Source organism: Zootoca vivipara, chromosome Z (assembly GCF_963506605.1).
Source record: "Zootoca vivipara chromosome Z, rZooViv1.1, whole genome shotgun sequence".
NCBI classification, from domain to species: Eukaryota; Metazoa; Chordata; class Lepidosauria; order Squamata; family Lacertidae; genus Zootoca; species Zootoca vivipara.
In genome coordinates this window covers 9385087-9406844 of record NC_083294.1, presented here as the reverse complement: position 1 = coordinate 9406844, position 21758 = coordinate 9385087, and the positions used below count along the sequence as shown (strand labels likewise).

The 21758-nt window shown below is 43.5% G+C and overlaps 1 protein-coding gene across 2 annotated transcripts in view; it reads right to left on the bottom strand.

Moving 5' to 3' along the window:
* Window positions 1-21758, bottom strand: part of GSN (gelsolin) — a 66674-nt gene that overhangs the window by 5150 nt on the left and 39766 nt on the right. For both annotated transcript variants that reach the window (XM_035113402.2, XM_035113401.2), the window contains exons 2-12: window positions 17546-17747; window positions 14486-14640; window positions 12698-12859; window positions 11260-11409; window positions 9711-9800; window positions 8830-8962; window positions 7175-7263; window positions 5837-6052; window positions 4187-4320; window positions 3000-3090; window positions 1579-1749 (exon numbers count right to left, since the gene is read on the bottom strand). In XM_035113402.2, coding sequence (XP_034969293.1) covers window positions 1579-1749; window positions 3000-3090; window positions 4187-4320; window positions 5837-6052; window positions 7175-7263; window positions 8830-8962; window positions 9711-9800; window positions 11260-11409; window positions 12698-12859; window positions 14486-14640; window positions 17546-17738 — 1584 coding nt within the window. In that variant the 5' untranslated portion in view covers window positions 17739-17747. The remainder of the gene's footprint in view (window positions 1-1578; window positions 1750-2999; window positions 3091-4186; window positions 4321-5836; window positions 6053-7174; window positions 7264-8829; window positions 8963-9710; window positions 9801-11259; window positions 11410-12697; window positions 12860-14485; window positions 14641-17545; window positions 17748-21758) is intronic.

The following is a 21758-nucleotide window of genomic DNA, read 5'->3' as shown; positions in this document are numbered from 1 at the left end:
CCATAGGCAATATAATGCCCAAATGTTCTTTCTTATATTTCCACAAGTAAAATAGACTTAGCTTTGAGAAATTAAAGCTGAACATTTGGGTGTTGTTAGGGCTTGTGTGTAGCTACTCTTGAGTAAAGACCCCAAGTCCGTCCTGTCTTTAGCAGGTTTATTGTGCATAGTATTTACAGTGCAACCATCTCGTCAACGAGATGGTTGGACAGTGCAACGAGATGGTTGGACAGTGTTCTCGAAGCTACGAACATAGAATCATAGAATCATAGAGTTGGAAGAGACCACAAGGGCCATCCAGTCCAACCCCCTGCCAAGCAGGAAACGCCATCAAAGCATTCCTGACAGATGGCTGTCAAGCCTCTGCTTAAAGACCTCCAAAGAAGGAGACTCCACCACACTCCTTGGCAGCAAATTCCACTGCCGAACAGCTCTTACTGTCAGGAAGTTCTTCCTAATGTTTAGGTGGAATTTTCTTTCTTGTAGTTTGAATCCGTTGCTCCGTGTCCGCTTCTCTGGAGCAGCAGAAAACAACCTTTCTCCCTCCTCTATATGACATCCTTTGATATATTTGAACATGGCTATCATATCACCCCTTAACCTTCTCTTCTCCAGAACATGAGTTTGACCAAACTGCGGGAGGCAGTGGAAGACAGGAGTGCCTGGCGTGCTATGGTCCATGGGGTCACGAAGAGTCGGACACGACTAAACGACTAAACAACAACAATTTACAGTGCAGAGATGCCAAGAAACATGACCTTCTAGTCACTTGCAGAATCCAGGAGTGGACGTTTCCTGTTACGTGACCAGCATAAGAGCTTGGGCACCCCAAAACGCCACCTCCCTTCCTTATGTTTTGTACCATGCCTTAACTGGGGCGACAGAAGTGGCTGCCCAGTTTCCTCAGCCTGTTGGCCGGGGCAGTGCCAGGGCTCTGCAGCATCTCTGAGCCCTCTCTTCTCCACCCCCCTGACTTACTCCTCCCCCTCCCCTCCCCTGACTGGCTGTTGCTGCTCTCACTGGGTGATGTGCTGGTCAGCAGGAGAGGCGGAGGCTCCCTGTAGGAGGTCCCCTGACAGGTGTGGTGTGGTGTCAAGTATCCCAAAGGTGGAAGTCACTGTGGTTCATTTTCCTAGCAGAAACCCAAGGCTGCCTGCTCATTTGCCAAACTCCATCTTGTCAGCACTGCCATTCGCTCCAATTAAAAACCATGTATATTCTTCACATTTTTTTTATTGCACACACATACTTGCACAGAACTCACACTGTGCAATGGTTTTGTAGTATTTTGTGAGCAACAGCTCTCGTGCATGCTTATTTTGCTCAGATTGTAAACCAGTTTTCCCTGGCTGAACACACACCTATCACAAGAACAGCAACTTGGACTTAGGTGGCAGCCTGCTTTGGAACAGGATTCCACATCAATGGAACGCCAAATTTTATTTCGGATAGAATTTGATAGCAATGCTAGTTAAGAAAGCAGCAAGTGAAAAAAGAACAACTGACCATAAGAAGGCCCCAGAAGTAAGGCCTTGCTATGAAGCCTGTTCATGATCTCGGTATCAACAGGTCACTTACCTCTACAGCTCTGGTAGCGCCAGATGTGCTAGACCGGACTTGGAAGAGCCTTGTGGACGCAGGACTTGTCTGACCTCCCTCTCTGGAGGTGCCACCTTGGTACACAATCAGAGGTTTCCCACCAAACAAGCTCATGAGGTGAGGCGGTTCTTTGCCCTGGACCACTCGTTTCTATCACAAAAGAGGCCATGGTCACTCCACAGAGGAAGAAAACAGCTGAGGGCTCAAGCTCTGTCATGCATTGACCTACCATCAGAATGCCTGCGATGTGCAGCTACCATGGAAACAGTCCAGAGGATCCACAGAGCATACAAAACTATTGAGGGCGGTGAATCAGCAGGACTTAAAAGCTAGTAAATCACCTGCCATTTAACCAAATAGCCAGCCAACTGGACATTAAGGGCCCTCCAGACATTCTCCTGATTGTGCATTCATGTTTATTTGTGCTTGCGATGGTGTCTGGGGAGTTACACGTGACTTCACTTTTCAGTACTATTTGCACCTGTGAAGCTTTTGGGGCAGACATACTGATTCATTTAATCAGTGTGTGCCCCATAACTTTCTGCTGGAATCTTGTAACTTTTTATACCACAAATATTCTGGTTTATTTTTTGTCCTGCTTTTGTTGCACAACAGTGCCCCGCCAGATGATAATGTGGAAACCTTGGGGAAGCACGGAAAAATAACTGAAAAAAGTGGAACAATGTAAGGACGGTCCAGTATAAATCCACCACTAATCCACTTTCTTTGTGTCAATTATATGTTACATATTACACCCACAAAAAACCACTGGTCTAGAGGACCTCCATCTCTTTTGTGTTTCTTGTGATCTCTCTAAACACTTTCCCCATATAATTTAATTATTGTCCATTTTCCTGATCTGGGGAGACAAATTTTTATTGAAATATCTGCTCAACATTCAGGTTTCGTCTTATAGGGTTGCCATATTTCAAAAAGTGAAAAATCAGACACAAAACCTTTAGCTTTTAGCTACTTTTAAGGAAAATTGGCAAAAATGACACCACCGACATGGGTTGCCATACGTCTGGATTTTCCCGGACATTTGGCAGATTTTCGCCTGGACACCGCTTCCCTCTGTGGTATTCCAGGTATGTCAGGGAAATTCCAGACATATGGCAACCTTTCACCTTATATTGTTAGCACTGTCATTTGCTCCAATTAAAAGTTCTGGATTTTTTCACATACGTGTACTTTGCACAGCATGAAAGCAGTCTTAAAAGTAGTTCTGTAGTCTTAAAACCTCAGTGATCACAGGTGCATAGTCTCGTCATCTCTCGGAGCATGCTACAGCTCTGGAATTTAACAGATCTGTTTCATTTCTTGTCCCTTCCCTTATTTCGGTTCAATCTAACTGAACCTATTTGTAGTTAAGCCACATGGACTGGCCCAGATGGCAATACCTGCACTGCAATTCCTCCCAGCTCCTCATCCAGTTGGACAGTAAGGAAAGCAGAGGTTGTGATTTCATCTTTGGTGGAATCAGCACCCTGCCTGAAAAAACAAAGGGCAAAAATATGAGTGTACACAGAATGATTGGGGAACCTTTATCCTCTCAAGGGGAAATCCTTTGGGGATTGCATGCAGCTCTTGTACTGTAGCTCTGTGAAGGGAATAGACATCTTCTAACAACTCTCAGTACCCTTAAAGAATGACAGTTCTCAGGACTCTTTGGGAAAAGTAATGGCTATTCAAATGATATCATAGAACTCTATGGTGTGGATGTGGTTCTAGAAATTGGGCCGTTAGCACTGTGGCTCTGGATTTATAGAACCAGCTCTGAATCGAACTTGGACAACTTCCTAGCATTTTTGCTTTTAGTTGATGATTAAAAACTTACCATTAAAAAATGGCTTTTTGCTATATATGTAGGTTTTTTAATATTCCTCTTTTACACGGCTTTGGAAACATTTGTTGGAAACCAGTTGTGGAGCTTTTTAGTTTAGAGAAAAGGGGAGCAAGCAGTGACACAATAGATGTTATATAAAATAAAGTTTTTCTCCCTCTCTCAAAACACTAGAAACTTGTGAACATCCAATGAAGCGTAATGTTGGAAGTTTCAGGAAATATAAAAGAAGGTACTTCTCTGCACAATGAATGTTCAGCTGTGGAACTTGTTCCCACAGTGATGGTGTAGAGAGGCTGCAATGGCTTTAAAAAATGATGTGGGATAAGTATCAATGGCTACTAGCCATGAAGGTTATTTTGTGCCTCCGTGAGCAGAGGTTATGTGCTTCTGAATACTGGTTTCTGGAAGGTGAAGATGGAAAGAGGACTCTTGTGCTCAGGTCCTGCTTGTAGGTTTCCTGCTGGGGCACCTGGTTGGTCATTGTGAGAACAGGATGCTGGACCAGATGGGCTTTGGCCTGATCCTGCAGGCTCTTCTTACGTTGTTATGAGTTAGAAAACCTTAAATCAGCTGTGGGGAACCTTCGGTCCTCCAGATGTTACTGAGCTATGACTCCCATCAACCTTGGACATTGGCCATGCTTGCTGTGGCTGATGGGAGTTGTAGTTCAGCAACATCTGGAGGGCAAAAGTTGCCCCCTTTTTTAAAAAAAAACACTAATAAGAAAAAAAATTATCATACCAATTGTAGATGATTTTGCCCTGTTTTCCACCATGTCTGTAATCATACAGGATGATATAGCTGTCTCCACCATAGAACTGTCCGTAATTTGAGGGACTCACTGGGACTTTGGCAGAACCCTCTATTCTCCAGATCTGAAGCCGGTGGGTGGGAGAGAGAGAGAGAGAGAGAGAGAGAGAGAGAGAGAGAGAGAGAGAGAGAGAGAGAGAGAGAGAGAGAGAGATGACATCCAAATCAGATAAATGGCAAACAAGAGACCATTGGTGGAATGAGTTCTAGCTTCTTGAAATAATAAAAGACGACATACAAATTATGTAAGTGAAAGGAGTAGGGAAAGCGAGAGACAGGTGTATGGACAGGTGTATTTGCACCATACATTTGAAGTGCCTTTATAGCAATTTCAACAGCCATGGCTTCCCCCACCCCAAAATAATCTTGGTAACTGTAGTTTACTCCTCACAGAGATATAAACTATGGTTTCCGGGATTCTTTAAGGGAAGCCATGTGCATTAAATATATGCTGTGAATATGACTTAAGTCCTCTAATGCTTTGAAAGATGCCAACTCTGATGGATGGTTCAAATGGCAAACCTCATGGCTTTAAAAGGAGATGAGGCAGATCAAGGGAGAAAAAAGGCTATTGATGGCTACTTATCAGAAATGGCAGTGATCTGCCTCCAGGATCAAGAGACAGCTCGTGAAGAAAGGCTGGTCCATTAGGGCAAATGGGGCAGTGCCCCACCAGCCACAGTCTGCTCTCAGCCAGCCTCCACCTGCCTGCCTTTCAACTTACTAGTCCAGGGGGTGGCCCTGCTTCCTGCTTCCTCATCCTTAGTTCCAGTGCTGCCCTTGTAGAACTCAGCAGGGAGGATGATACAGGCAATGCTAGAATGAGGAGGCTCTGCCTATCACTGGCTCTGGTACCACCTAACTGTGGGGCTCCCTGCCTTCCACCCTCCCAGTCCCAAAGGACTCCAGCTATCACTGAAGACAGCATGTCTAGGAATCGCAGTGGGTGGAGTTCAGCCACAGGAGAGGCCAATGAAGACATCTTTAGGATAGGTGGCTTTATTTACACATATACACAACCTGAGCACAGGATGAAGGGGCCCACAGAATTAACACCCCAACAGATCTCGATTCCCTGTTAGGTTTCCAGTGAAGCCCCCAGTCACAGCTTAGGTTCAGCACAGAGCAAAACACTGCTCTCTGTCTCTACTTCCAACATTAGCCAAAACTCACCCACACAACTTGTCACATAGGCAGCCTCCCTTGGTCAGTTTCCTCTTCCTCCTAGGATGGCCATGGCCTCCAGCCTGGTGAGGCGGGAAAAGGCCAACCCATTTATCTCTATGGCATCCTCTTCAAGACTTCACAGCACTTAACTGGCCAGCCAAAGCCATTAACCCAACTCATGTATTCTACCCCACATACACAACATCACAGATTTGGAAGGGATCCAAGGTATCATTCAAACTGACCCCCCCCCAACTCATAACAATAATTTCTCTTGTTGTACTCACTGACTGTAGTCCAATATACAGTCAGCTTTTGTCTTTCTTGCTTAGAGTCCTGAGCTGCCAAATGCTGGACAGATCCTTTTGCCTAATAGAGTGACGATTTTGCATAACCACTCTCTCCCCCACTTACCTGTTTGTTTCCAGTGCCGTCATCTTCCATGCCATGCTGGGCTGCCATTGTTGGGGAGGTGTGTAGCATGGCAGCATCGAAAGGAATGTTGTCAATCTTGGCCACGTGAGAATTGATGTAGCCCACACCCAAGCCCTCTGTCTGGTCCCTGTCACGCCAATTCTTGAAGAACTGCTTGAACAGAGGAGTCTCACCACCATCTGGAAGGACTTGGATCTGAAACAAAGAAAGTATCCTGAGATGGAATGGTCTCAGCTGAAGCCCAACTGTGTTTTGTTTTGTTTTTTAAAAAAGCTTTATCAGCACAATTTATTATTGACACTAGGCCTCAGTGCAGTTCTCTAGCTATTGAGCCACATCGGCTCAATTTAGACAGCATGGCAAACCATCGTTTGAGGCTCCAAGTGTGCCCAAAGCAAACCATGGTTTAGCCCTGCTAGTCTTCTTTTGTATTCTGTCATTTCAACCCTTAGGTTCTTAACTTCACACCCTTTACCAGCAATCTATGTAACCAGGGTTAGCATAAAAGCATCGAAAAATTCAAAACATAGTTTCACATTCTGGCTTACTGGACAATCACAATTCATGGTTTGTCCACTGAAGAAATTAACTAAAACTCAACAAACCTTCCTTAATCATGGTTTGAGAGCCAACCATCCCATTTCGGCCCTCCCACATCTTGCTTTGAATTGAACCTTGTGTGTTTCCTGCAACATTTCTTTTCTCCACTTACCTTCCATGAATCCTTACCTCATTCCTTAACTTGGGTGGGGAACTGGTGTCCCTACAGATGCTGCTGGACTACAACTCCCAGCATCTCTGCCCACTGACTATGCTGACGATTGGCAGGGTGGTGTGTCCCATTTTGTCACTTGATGTAAAATGGGAAGTGCCACCCTGCTCTGCTGCATCATGTGCCCCATCCCCTCTTCTGCTGGCACTGCTGCTGTGTCCCCACCTCTACCAGCACTGCCTCTGTGCCACTTCCACTGCTGATTTCCAGCATAATCTCACGAGAATTTGTCAAAATCCTGTGAGATGACTCGCACTCTTTGAGATCGCATGAGATTTTAGTAAGATCTTGTAAGATATCACTAGGAATTGGCACTGCTGCTGGTGCCACGTCTCTGCCACTGACAGGGGTGGTGGCGAATAGGGTGCCTGTAGGAGTGCCGCCTCAGGGGCTTCTGCTACCTGAGGCAGTTGCTTCACCCCACCTCATGGGTGAGCCGGCCCTGGCTACTGGAGCTGATGGCAGCTGAAATCCAACAACCTGGAGGAGCACGGGTTCCCCATCCCTGCTATAACAGAAGGAAGTCTATGGATAACTTTTCTCACCTGTGTGTGTCGGGGATAACCCATCTTGGTGATGAATTCTGAGGCGGTTTTCAAGGCAGCCTTCCTTTCCTCAGCATTGGCACTTCTACCTTCAGGTTAGCAACAGTAGTGAGTGAAGATAGATATATTAAAAGAGAATATAAAATTTGCTACCGGATGGAGTGATTTTTAAAGGGGAAGGGTTTTAGAAGTCCTTCAAATGGACATTTTGTGCTTCAGACACAAATTCAAGTATGTGAGTCAGAACATATTTCTGAGGCAAAAAAAAATCAGTTATATGAGGCAGAATGTATTTCTGATGTCAAAGAAATAAACAACTACTGTACTGTATATTCCTGCATATAAGACTACTTTTTAACCCAGGAAAATCTTCTCAAAAGTTGGGGGTCGTCTTATACGCTGGGTCGTATTTCTCATACGGCGAGTATATCCCAAACTCTATATTTTAACTGGAAAAGTTGGGGGGTCGTCTTATACGCCCAGTCATCTTATACGCCAGAATATATGTATCTGACGTTTAGTAGGCATCTGAAGGCAGCCCTGTTTAGGGAAGTTTTTAACGACTGATGTTTTAATGTATTTTTAATCTTTTGTTGGCAGCCACCCAGAGTGGCTGGGAAAACCCAGCCAGATGGGCAGGTATAAATAAATTATTATTATTATTAAGAAAATTTAAATACATGGAGACGTTTTGAGGCCTGCAGCACACCATAGTGGGAAACAAATGAAATAACTATTTGCCATCTTTTAATGATACCTTCAAATCTTGTCTAGTGTCAAGGCCTTATGCTGTTCTACACATCCTCACCAATTTCTCCCCTCAAGCTAGATGTGACAATACATTTAAATTTGCTGCCAAAAAATGGCATTTTGTATGAGTTTCTTCAAAAAGAAAAGTGGGATAATTTTTTAAAAATAAACTGAACAAACAAACAAACAGCACCCTCCACAATCCCTCAATGTAACATCAAGTTAGAGAAGTACATAAAGTAATATTATCAGGTGGTGTGCTTCTTGGTACACCAGGAATTAGGAACTTTGGCCATCCAGATGTTTGACTCCAACCTCCATCAGCCATGCCCACTAAGACTGATGGGAGCTGGAGTTCTAGGGCATCTGGAAGACCACAGGTTTCCCATATCTGTTGTACACTCATTCTTTTGTTTACAGGGAGTGTGTTTATGTGTACTAAATGCTGCCTTTTAACTTCCCTATAGAAAATTCACACCCCTACAACAAAACAATAAGACACACACCCCATAGAAATTGAGAACCCACCCGATTCCCCAGCCATATGTATTTCACTAGCACACACAGAGACCATACATTTAAAGCACAATGGTGGCACTTTAAACATTCATGGTCTCCCCTCAAAGGAGCCACTGTTTGTTAAGGGTGTTGAGGGTTGTTAGGCAACGCCTATTCTCCTCAGAGAGCTACAATTCCTGGGAAGAGCAGCTGATTCTTAAATAAACTCTGGGAATTGTAGCTCTCTGAGGAGAATAGGGATCACCTAACAGTTCTTAACAAACTACAGCTCCCAATAATCTTTGGGAAGCCACAACAGTTTAAAGTGTTATAACAGCACTTTAAGTGCGTGGTGTGAACATGGCCTGTGTCAGCCATATGGCTTCTGTACATCTCTCTCCTTTTACCTTTCCAGACAAAGATTTTGCCATTAGTGCCATGGTCAAGAATGAAGCAATCATCCGAGCTCAGGGCTGATTGAGAGAATGGATTCTCATCAGCCACCAGAGAGACTGCCATATTCCCTGCGTTGTTGGATACCTGTAACAGTACAGCAGAACAGATTGTTATTCTTGAGGTGTGTCCAGCATAAGTCCTACTCAGAGTAGACCAACCAAAATTAATGGGCATGGCCAACTTAGGTCCATTAATTGAAATCGGTCTCCTCTGATTGAAAAGCAGTTTGATACAAACCTATTATTGCATTAATGACATGCTGCAGAATACATCTACCCACTAAAAAAACCCCAAAAGCAGTCTGAAGGGGCCCTCCAGCCACAGCTACCACATTTCATCTCCACTGTCCTCTCTCACAAATACTGCCACTTCTCTCCTTTTCACGGCTCAAATCTCCTCCTCCACAAATCCATTGGCTTAACCCCAGCCAGCCAACCCTGATTAAAACAAAACTTAAGTACATTTAGCTCTCAGCACCCTGAACAAACTACATTTCCCAGGATTCTTTGTGGGGAGCATTGACTTTCTAAAGTGATAATACTTTAAACGTACGGTGTAAATGTGGACAGGTTTCTAGTACAAAAGCAAAACTAAAAAATAAGATAAAATGTAAGTTCAGCTCATCAGGTGGGTTGGCATTCATGGCGTTGACACTGTTCCCGCCATGCACTCTAGCCAAAGCCAGTCACTGACAGGCAAAACTGAAACAGCTCTTTGTTCTCCCTGGGAGATTAAACACACACACACAAATACTGCTTTGAGGGCTGTCTCTCCCATTTGTTTCATAGGGCTCCCTCCCTCTGGCTCACTGACCACCTGGATCTTGTTATACCTTGTACAGCTTAGCCAGCCTTCGGTTGGTTGTGTCAGCTGCACCGTCATCAGTAGTCCCTGCTGGCAGGGTGGGCTTGGGTCCCAGGACCTGAAAAGCAAACATGCAAAAAATTAATAAATAATAATAATAATAATAAATAAAAGTTTCTAGAGGAGTGTATGCTGACTCTCTGCTCGCCAGATGCTTTAACAGAAGAAATAAACAGGATCCCACATGGAAAAATAATCATTTACTCTCTTTTTTTAACCCTGTTGCACAAGAGGATAGTTATGGGAAATGGAGAGGGCAGGAAGGAGAAGCCAAATTCAAAACCTTATGGAAATCGACCAGTGCAAAGGCTTTTAGGACATGGCTTTGACAGTGGAGGCTGGTCCATTAGGGCAAATGGGGCATTGCCCTACCAGGTGAAGTCCGCCCTCAGCCAGCATCCTGCCTACCGGCCTTCATGTTAGCAAACAGTCCAGGGAGTGTTACTGACTCCAAGTTCCCTCCTTAAGTCGCAATGTTGCCCTAGTACAGGCATGTCCAACCAGTAGATGGCGATCTACCGGTACTGTAGATCCCCGGCTTATCCTGGTAGGTCGTGGCTCCCTTATTGATTTTGGGATTAAATAGAGTTTACCAAAAGTTAACAAATAAACCTGAAGAACTCTGGGCAATCTTACTACAAATGTCCATGGGATGCCCACAAGCAGGGCATGTGTGCAAGCAGGACTGTTTACCTCCCTCCTCTCTGGTGCAAATATTATAAAAATTCAGAATTCAAACCTGCCTCCTTCAGTATCCCGGTGCAGTTTTACTGAATGTGCATGGGGTTGGTGGGAGCCAGCAGCTCTTACAAACTCAGAATCAACTAGGCTCTGAACCTTTCATGTTTCGATTAACAAAAACATGCTGAAACGGTACCTGTGTACACGTAGCAACACTGCCCCATTTTCTCTCACCCACCACATTTGGTGAAGAGCATTGAAATTCAGAAGAGGCTGGATTTTAATCTGTAGGACCCTCAACTGGACTTCCACACGGAAGATTGCTCCATCCCTCTGCTGGTGCAAGGAAATACAGTGGTGCCTCGCTAGACGAATTTAATTCATTCCATGGGTCTATTCTTATAACGAAAAATTCGTCTAGCGAATCGCATAGGAATGTATTGAATTTTTTTGATATTTTTTTTTTGCCCATAGGAACGCATTAATTGAATTTCAATGCATTCCTATGGGAAACCGCGATTCGCTAGATGAATTTTTCGTAAAATGAATTCGTCTAGCGAGGCAACATACGCTAGAAAAATCCTTTCTTTAAGTGAAAATTTCGTCTTACAGGGCATTCGTTAAGCGAGGCACCACTGTAGGCAGTAACGGCAAGTGCATTTAAGTTCCCTGCAAAATCTAGTCATGGATTCTCTGCAAAACATGTAACTTGACTCCACATAGTTACTCAGAAGTAATTTTCCCTGTGTTCAATGAGGCTTACTCTCAAGTAACTTCATATAGTATTGCAGCTGAGTAGCACATATGGATTTGTGAGAAATTAAATAGAACAGGACCTGAAGCATCTCTTCCCGTTCAGCACCGTCATCTATGACATAGACCCTTGCACGTCCACTTCTCTCGTTATCCCGGATCCCCTTGGCGACTTGGGTGGCCTTCAGCTTTTCAAACCTGTTACTTTGTGAGCCACACCACTGGTGAATATTCTGCAGGGCACAGAAAGAAGGAGGTTAAAGAGGCAAATACTATGACTGTATAGCGGGAAGCGGGAGTCAGATTTCTTATGATGCAAAGAAGTGGCCTTGTACTCACATACCATTAGACCGTGGTTAATATGAAGCATGGTTTAACAAACCACAGTTAAAGCTGAGGCACCTGGCAGCTGATCACTTAAACCATGCCACATAACAGTTGAAAACACCAATGAGAACATGAAACAATACTAAGCTATGCTTAATGTTAACTAAGGTTTATAAACTAAGGTTTATGAATGAGCAATAATAGCTAACAAACCACAGTTCACCTTAAGTCTATATAAACCATAGTTTTTATAAACCATAGTTTAGGGTTACGTGCAAACCAGGTCACAGCCTAAATAAGGTAATGATTGGATTATTGACAACACCTATATGTTACTTCTCCACAGTTCAAAGTAGCTTCCACAAAATCAGCAATATAACAAAATGACAAAATAATTTATTTGAGGGGGCCAGAACAGTTGTGCCCACTTTAAGCCTGTGCCTGTCCTCAAACTGGGAATGTGTCACAGACAAAGTTAGCTTCAGGCTGGAGCTGAGCACTTTGTACAATCAGCTGGGAAAATGTGCTTGCTTGGCAGGAGACATTCGCATCAAGCCTGGACTGACGGCATGTTATTATCTTCTCCAAGTCTTTTCATGCCCCATAACAAAGGGGACCAGCACAGAACCAGGGAAATTCAAAAAGGTGTCATGTTCTTGTTCAGAGATGCATAGGGATAGTGGAAAAACAAGATCCAGTTCACATTTAAAGGTAAATCTACTTAATTTGTACTTTCTGGGGGAAAAAAGTGTGAACTGGAATACAATTATCCTTCAAAATTCACTCTTCTCTGAATTTTGCAGTGCAGTTTTCCAGACATGTAACGTACACAAAAATGTGTATTCCGAGGTAAAGTGTGCATTAAAATGCACACATTGGTGGAAGTAAGAAACAAGAATGCAGTATATATATGGGGAAACTGCTTTGAAAAAAAATGTGTATATTAGAATTTTTCAAAAAAAATGCTAATTAAAATGTTCAAGAGACTTTTTTATATAAAAAAAATACAAACTAATGTTGATTTGTGGAAAACTGAAATTAAGACTAGCAAAAATGTAAGAAACTGAGAGAAACTGAAATTGACAGATTTAGCTATTCCTACCTAAGGAAAAATAATAAGTTTTGTTTGTTTGTTTGTTTGTTTAATGAAACAGAACAAATTCCAGTTACCCTCAGGGCATGCAAGAAACGCACCTGGCCCAGATCCAAGATGAAGCAATCACCGGTGTTGAAGCTATCCCAGCTGACGGGCACCTCTGTAGCACGTACTGTTCGCCTTCCTTTGACCTGAAGGAGTCTCTGGGCAGTCACTTCATTGGGAACCACATGGCGAAAGCCAGAAGCCACACCACCAGCCTAGAAGAACAAAGAAACAATTTGACTGGTCATCCACAAAGCTGAACACCTTGCTTAGGTCTACCTGGGTCTCAGATTATCATCACAATGAGAAAGTTGTCCCTAGCAGCTGAGTAAGAGTTGCTGAAGACAAGCTATTCATTGAGAATTTATCCTTAAATGATGAATTTTGATTATATCTCATCTTTATTAAGTGTTTGTTCTAAGTTGTTTGCAGGAGTTATATGTCAATTCATCCTTATTTGCTTGCATGGTGGTTATAGGTCTTCCCATTTAAACATTCATTCCACACCTTTCAGTGCATTTCTTCAGAGTAGACTGTCCCTATTTTGAAGGAAGAATTCAAGTGCATACTGGAACTTCAGGTTTGCACAATTAAAGTAGATCAAAGTGTTCTGTCACCTTAGCACAGTGTTTTTCAAGCATGGGTCTCCAGCTGTTGTTGAACTACCAACTCCCTGCTAGCTAGGAATGATGGGAACTGTAGTCCAACAACAAACAGCTAGAGACCCAAGTATGAGAAAAACTGCCAAGCACAACAAATCTAACAAGGAATTTCAATTTTTATAGCATGGGAAATGATGAGGAAATGCACAGGGAAAAGTGTTGGATGAATGCATGCTTCACTGGAAAATTAAGCACCCACAAGCAAATTAGGATGGATGTTCTTTGCCATGTAGAGTTCGGATATAAACCAGGTATAATTTAATAAGCTTTGTACAAGCAAATCAAGAAGAATGCTTAAGAAACAGATCCTCTGGAGGAGCCCATTTCTAATCCAACAACAACCCAGTTCTTTTTCATAGTGGGCTTATTGCTCCAGGGCACTTTAATTCCCTAAACCTAAATTTCCTTCATATGCACTTTATTCCCTCATACTAAATACTTTCAGTCTGGAGGAACCTCAAATGTACCTCTTTATCTATTTATAATTTCCTTCTATAATTGCTGCATTTATTCTGGGAGAAATGGTCACTGTGACTTTAAAAGCCAGCACTGCATGCCCTTTTTGTTCTTCATAAACTTACACAACAGCTGTATAAACACACTTCATCCTTGTGTTGTCTGGTGGATTTTGGGGGTCAGGCTTGAGTATTTTAAATATTCCCTGTTTACAGGGAAATGTAAATGAAGAGGATGAGCTGTGACCTTTTTGTGAGATTGTCTTAGCAAGAGTTTTGCAAAGAGGAGGAGGATAGCAAATTGTCAAATGCAGATAGCTGAGAAGGGTGGTGTGTGAGTTCACACATACCCTCGGTTGTTGCTGGCACAATTCAACTACAGTTTTAGCCATTTAAAAAAGCCTGATCAAGTGGAGTTGGCACAACTTGAGATATTTTTGTTTTTTTGCTCTCCCCCCCACCCCATGAAACTGACATACAAAATCCTTACTAGTAGAATAGCGCCCATAGCTCTCCTGTATTTTGGGAGAGGTCTGAAGCTCCAAAATTTCCATAATTTAGGGGCATATTAAGGAGTAATGGAAGCTCTATGATTCCAAGGACAGGCTCATCAAAAAAATCACCTGGATGGGAATTTATATTCCTGGATGGCAGGCAGTCTAGAAATGCTTTTGCTAATGAGGTACAGATCTGCTACCAAGGAACTGAACTTGTATACACCTACCTTGTATTTGATGCCTGATTTGAAGTACCCTGAGAAAGTGGACGATTCATGCCCTTGTACCTCCCGGTGCTGAATTGCTCTCCCACCAAGGTAATCGTCCAGCTGCACTGTGAAAATGGCAGCGGATCCACTCTCGTCCTGGCTGCACTGGTCCCCTAGGAATCAGAAAAGGAGAGAGAACCATGCCTACTGAGAAGTAAACTCCAACAAGTTCAATAGGGGTTACTCCTAGGTAAACCTTGATCTTGAATATATCAATCTTGAAATGGCATCTTCACTGCTTTGGTTTATTGTCAGTAAAAAAACAACAGTGAACTATGCAGCACTTTTGAAAAGGAAGAATATAAGAAAAGCCTGCTGGATACAGTGGTACCTCGGGTTACAAACACCTTGGGTTACAAACACCTTGGGTTACAAACACCTCAGGTTACAGATTCTGCTAACCCGGAAGTAGTACCTCGGGTTAAGAACTTTACCTCAGGATGAGAACAGAAATCGAGCGGCGGCGGCAGCAGCGGGAGGCCCCATTAGCTAAAGTGGTACCTCAGGATAAGAACGGTTTCAGGTTAAGAACGGACCTCTGGAACGAATTAAGTTCGTAACCAGAGGTACCACTGTATATGGCCCATGGCCCAACTATTCAGTGGCTGCCCAGACGCCTGTGGGAGTCTCTCAAGCAGGACCTGAGCACAAGAGTAACTTCCCCTCATGTGGTTTCTACCAACTGGTGTCCAGCAACTGGTATTCAGAAGCAGTGGAGGCAGACCATAGCTATGATGGCTAGCACTCACTGATAGCCATATTATTGCAATGAGTTGAATAATAATAATAATAATGATCAATAATTTATTCATATATATTAGAAACATAGAAAGTTGCCTTATTCTGAGTCAAACAGTTGCCTCAACTAGCTCACTGATCAATAGTGGCTCTCCAAGATCTCGGCAGAGGACGTTCTCAGCCCTACCTAGAGATGCCACAGATTGAAACTGGGGGGCTTCTGTATGCAAGGCAGATTCTCTACCACTGAACTGCATCCCTTTCCCCCAAACAATTTCAATTTCATGGCAATTTACAATCATACAATAAAAACAATAAAATGGGAGCTGTGGAGGGCGGGCTCAACTTCCCAGGAGCCTCACTGCTAGGCTGCAGGAGGCAGGCAAGTCAGGAGGAGGGCAAAAACCTTCAGGTGTTATTGTGACTTCCAAAAGGTGACAAAAGGCAATGCAAATGGAAGGGGACAGGCGAAACAATCTGTGTTTTAAAGGACAGGTGACAACCCTCTTCCTTTCCCCCTTCTGAGCCTGCTATTCCCCTCCCACCACCACCATTTTTGATGAATTTGAACCTGGAACATGTTGTTGTGGGATGGGTCAGTCAACTCCAACATTCCAAGAAGGACCAACTGTCATCTCATGTGTCAGTTTTGTTTGGACCGTTAACAGTTAAGCTGCTGCTGCTGCTAGATGTTATGAAAGAGTTGTTAAGACTCACTAATATGTAACATATAGTTTATTTTGTAAGTATGAATCTGACAGTAAACTAGTTTGTTTTATTATAACACAGATTCATGTGTATTTTTAAAGGGGGATAAAAGGGATTCACAACTAAGAAAGACTCTTAACGAGTCAGCAAGCCATTTTGCTGCTGTGCAGACCTCAGTAAGGAAACGTTTGACTCTGAACTAAACTAAAGTATATTATAAATGTTCCTACTGTTGTGACAGGAAAGAAAGCCAGGAACAGAGGAAAAAGAATAAAGAGCCGCCAAAAGACTCTCCAGCTCCCCCACCAGAGAAGGGAAAGAAAAAAAGAGGACCCTTCCATATGGGAAAGATTGTCCAGACCCAAAAGGAGATTTTCTACCCAAAGAAGAAAAAAAGGAAAGGAAAGGGGGAAAACAAAGAAGAAGAACGAAGAACTCATCTCTATCAAACCCCTTTCCACTCTGGCTATGTGCTTTCCTTCCTACCCCTCATTCCGCAATAATTTGCACCCCCCTGCTACCAACCCCTACCAGTTTCACACTAAACATATCTGAAGCATAGCTGCCAAGTCTCCCGTTTTCCGCGGGAAACCCCCGTATTTTAAACCGTTTCCCGCTGGCAGCCTGGATTGGAAAAAATCCCATAAATCTCCCGGATTTCCTACCTGCCAGGGAGGCTCCATTTGGGGTGCTGGCGCCGCCCGATTTTCGGTGCCCAGACATGGGTAGCACGGCACCGGAAGTCGCTTCTACGCATGTCTGGACATGCGTAGAAGCGACTCCCGGTACCACTCTGCCCATGCCTGGGCACCGAAAATCGGGCAGAGCGGCACCGGAAGTTGCTTCTACGCATGTCCAGACATGCGTAGAAGCGACTTCCGGTGCCGCACCGCTGCTGATCCCGCATTTTTCTGTGGGAGATTTGGCAGCTATGATCTGAAGTCAATGCTTCTTTCAGTTTGGCGAAGAATCGTTCATCTGTATTGTCCTTTAAATGTTTTGGTTTTAGATTTTGAAAAATTATTTTAAAAGATTTTTGAGTGTTCAACATTTTACAGCAGATTTTTTAATTGATATTTGTTTTCTGTATTGTTTAAACCAGATCAAAATGTAAGTCTATAGGTAGAGATTTTAAGTATTTATTGCTACAATTTAGTTGACAAATTGATGTTACTGGAAAGCCATACGTTCTGTTAAGTCTTGTTTGCTTAAAACACTAGAATATTTTTGAAGTGCACATGGCTTGTGTATTTTAAGTGATTAACCTTTTTTTAACCCAAGATTCACCAAAATGTACTTTAATTCAGGGCATTATAAAGTTAAACATTTTTGGAACAATCTTCATATTTAAAACACTGTAATCCTTTTGACAAATAAACTAAATTTTAAAACAAATAAACAATAAAACAGGTTTTTAAAAATGCAGAAATCAACCAGAGATAGGTTTAAAATCATGGAATGGTGGCAATGGTATGGATACAAAGTGAAAGGTTTCCTGTATTGATTTCTCAACAAGTCTTCACCATGAGCCACCTGGGAGGGGGGGTTCCCTGCGCAAAACCCCAACCTTACCTAGCCAGAAATGAAGGTCGTACTGCAGATTTCCATTGCGCTGGCGGATGGTGTTGAGGATGACATAAGCATCTCCAGTGAAGAAATCCCCATAAAGATTTCTGGGCACTGGGACCAGGTCAAACTTCTCGATTCTCCAGATTTGAAGACCAGGCTCCTTCCCAGCTTTCAAGAACTCTGCGTGTTCCACCATGCTGATGGGCTAAGAGAGAAGGAAAGAATTTGCAAAAATAAAAACAAAATAAATGACTCAGTTCAGTCTGGGCAGCACAAAGAAGGCTTTGTTCAACTGCGTCATATCCTTACCCTGCCTCTGGAACAGGGTTGGCCAGGTATCCCCCAGAGATCCAGTCCTCCTTTCCAGTCTTTCAGTCTTCATAAACTTGAATTAGTTAAGATAGTAGAGCTTTCCCTTACTGCCTTGTCCCTTGCAAGCAATTTCTGGTTTTCTGTTTTCCTCCCCCCATCCTCCATAGCATAAGAAGAGCCCTCCTGGATCAGGCCAAGGGCTCAACTAGTTCAGCATCCTGTTCTCATAGTGGGCTACCAGGTGCTCTGGGAAGACCTGAAAGCAACAGATCTTCCCACCTGCAACTCCTTTCTTTTCACCCACCCTCCCTGATGTTCATTCTGCTCTTTCCTGTTCTTTAATTTATTTAGTATATTAAAGGAGGGGAGCCTTTTTCCAGCCCAAAGGTCAGATGCCCTTCTAGGGCTCACATGCCAGTGTCACAGGTGAGGTCAGATGCAAAAGTGGTCCCTTCTGGAGTCAAAAGCAGATGGAACAGTCATGGGCTCTTGTTTTATTATCGCTCTTATATCTGGTTTGCATGTTGTTTTTATACTGCATATTGCTTTGGGACGCTTTTGTGGGGAAAGCAAGAAAAAATATATAATGAAATAATAATAATGCACAGGTGCTGGGATTTGAACCCAGGCCCTTTGGCCTGCAAAGCATCTTCTCAACCACTAAGCTGCGGCCTTTTCCCAGTTTACACTGTGCAAAAGCCTCCTGGGATATTATAATATGCCTTTGGGCAAAGAGCACCCTAACTTCAAATCAGCACCCAGCATTGTAAGCCACACTGAGGTTAGGCAGAGCTGCTTTGCATACAGTAGGAGTGACTCAGGGGTAGTGTTTTCATTGTGTTGCTCTGGTTATTTAAAACCTAATTCAACCCAGCCATCGCCCATGGAAAGAGCCGCTCTTGATCAGCTCTGCAGGGCACTGTCAAAAACAAGAAGCATTTTTACTCTAAGCAGGTCGAGCAACACTAGGGATGGCTTCCACACCCTTATTTAACTCCACCTGTTTGATCCAGCTTCTCTCAATCTGTGATGCCACAGACATTTGTTGTCACCAAGTTAGGTTTATTGATCCAAAGAGAGAGAGAGAGAGAGTGAGAGAGAGTGTGTTTATCTAGACAAACTTTCAAATAAACCAGTGGGAGAGGGACCTGTCAGCCTCCATTTGTCGCTGACTACAAATCCCATTATCCCTACCCAGCCTGGTCAATGGTCAAAGATGGCGAGCTGGAGCTTAATTAATTTCCCTGCTTGTAGGTTTTGCACTGGCTGCCAATCTGCTACCAGGCCAAGTTCAAGGTGAAGGCCCTAAACAGCTGAGGACCAGGTTATCTGAGACCCTGCCTTTTCCCTTATACACCCAGGTCGCTGAGAGATGTGGGAGAGTTTCTGCTGCAAGCTCCAAAGATCTCAGAAGCCAGCCCCATAGCAACATGGACCAGGGCTTTCAGCTGGGCTGCCCCTGTTCTGTGGAATAGCATTCCTGTCAATATGACAGGCACTCCTTTTATGCACTTTCTTGGAGTGGGGTGGGGGTGGGGAGAAGAGATTTTTGTTCCGACGGGCTTCCCCAGCTGGATAAATGCATCTGTACCACAAGTGACCACTTGTTAGGGTATTCGTCTTGTTTTTAAATGCATTTGTTGTTTCTGAGATTTTAACTGCTTTAATTATCTTTATGTGTAAATCGCCTTGAGGCGGTGGTTTAGAAGGCAATTAATAAATCCATAGAAATAATACCGGTAATACTGTATCTTCATCATCAATAACAACAACAACTGCAACCACAACACCCTGTCTTTCTCCCAGTGCAGGATCCAAGTCAGCTCACAACGTGCATTAAAAACAGTTACAGTGCTAGGGAGCCAGGGGCTCCCCATCTCCAAATTAAATATCACAGCTGTGTTCCCTCTGGTGGAACAGCAAACAACAGCTTTAAGAGGGCCACCTGATAATTACAAAGTGGACCACTGGATTCTGAATTTCAACTCTTCACCTGGTCATGGTTTTAAAGATCAAGAACTGATTTCATGGGCATAACCAGGATTTTTTTGGGATGTGTGTGAACCTCAGTTTGCTATGTATTTTTTATTAATTTTTATTGATTTAGGTGGGGGCAGCTGCCCCCCTCCCTGGGCTACATCCATGACCGATTTGTTTTATGGCCACTTCCGAATAGTGAGTCGGCATTTCTGACACAACGTTGGAATAATGCGATTATGAGAGGGCGATGCAAAATGTACAACACCCCCCCCCCAAACACCCCAGCTAAGGAAGACCACAGGAGATACAGTGAATGATAACAGCACTGAACAGATAAGCCAGTGAACTGATCACAAGGATAGCAAAGAGCCTTTAAGTTGCCTCCGGGCTCTGTTGTTTCCCACTGGCAACACAGACAAGGTTCCCCTTTTGATAAAGAGAATCTGTTTCCATTCAGGTGGCTCTAGGAAGCAGAAGCTAAGTGCTGCAGCACTTCCCCCACTTCCTGTTCGCAGCAACTGGTATTCAGGGGCATCCTGCTTCTGAGCAGATGCCATTATGCAGAGCACAGCCATTATGGCTAGTAGCTACTGATGGACTTACTGTCCTCCATAAATTTGTGCAACCAGCTTCTAAAGCCAACCAATATTTTGGATCACTCAGATTTGAATCCTTGTTTAACTATAAAACTCAAACATACAAAGCTGCCTTATACTGAATGAGATCATTTGTCCATCTCTAAGCCAATATCGTCAACTCTGGCTGCCAGCTGAGTCTCAGGTGGAGAAAAGACTTTCCTGCCACCCATTACCTGGAGATGCTAGGGAGTGAAACCGAGTCCTTCTACAGCAGGGATGGGGAACCTGTGGCTCTACAGATGTTGTTGGACTCCAAATCCCATGGGCTTGGCCAGCATGGTCAGGGGTGATGGGAGCTTGAGTCTAGCAAGAGCCAGACAGCCACAAGTTCCCCATTCCTGATCTATAGGAAAAGCACATGCTCTGTGACTGAGGTTCTGCTCAAAACCCCAGCCCTACCAAAGTCAAGATCCCAAATTGCATACACACCATACATTTAATGCATGTGACTTCCTCAAAGAATCCTGGGAACTGTAGTTTATCCCTCACAGAGCAAAATTCCCAGCACATGCTACAGTTCCCAGGATTTTAAAGGGAAAGTGATGTGCTTTAAATGTACTTTGGATGTCTGGTGCATACACAGCGTCAGGCAGATCTCTCCCACTGTTTTTTTTTAAAAAAATGCATTTAACAATAACGTTATATCATCAAAGAATCACCCTTGCTCTATCTCAAAAAACATTTGCAAAAACATACGGTAATGAGGGGTGAAAGCAGGAGGGCCAAGTATGCAGATACAAGGATGTGGTAAGAATTTTTATCTACACCACTTTGTTCAAAACAAAGGAAATCAATTCAAGTCCAGCATCCGGGCTTTATTATAGCTATTGCAATAGGTAGGGCATTGCTCAACTTAACATGGTTGTTCTAGCCAGATAAGAAAAAAGGTCTTACATCAAGTGGCTGGTCAGAGAGGTGTAATATAACTGCCACTTCTCCAGGAAATGTTTTGGTTAGATGTATTACTTGGACACTTCCCCTGTTGATAGTTGCTAAGGGGATGACAGTAAGAACTGTTCGGCAGTGGAATTTGCTACCAAGGAGTGTGGTTGAGTCTCCTTCTTTGGAGGTCTTTAAGCAGAGGCTTGACAGGCATATGTCAAGAATGCTTTGATGGTGTTTCCTGCTTGGCAGGGGGTTGGACTGGATGGCCCTTGTGGTCTTTTCCAACTCCATGATTCTATGATGTAATATTCAGTCAGTAGAGCATGAGACTCTTAAAGTCATGGGTTGGAGCCCCACGTTGGGCAAAAGATTCCCGCATTGCAGGGGGTTCCAACTCTACA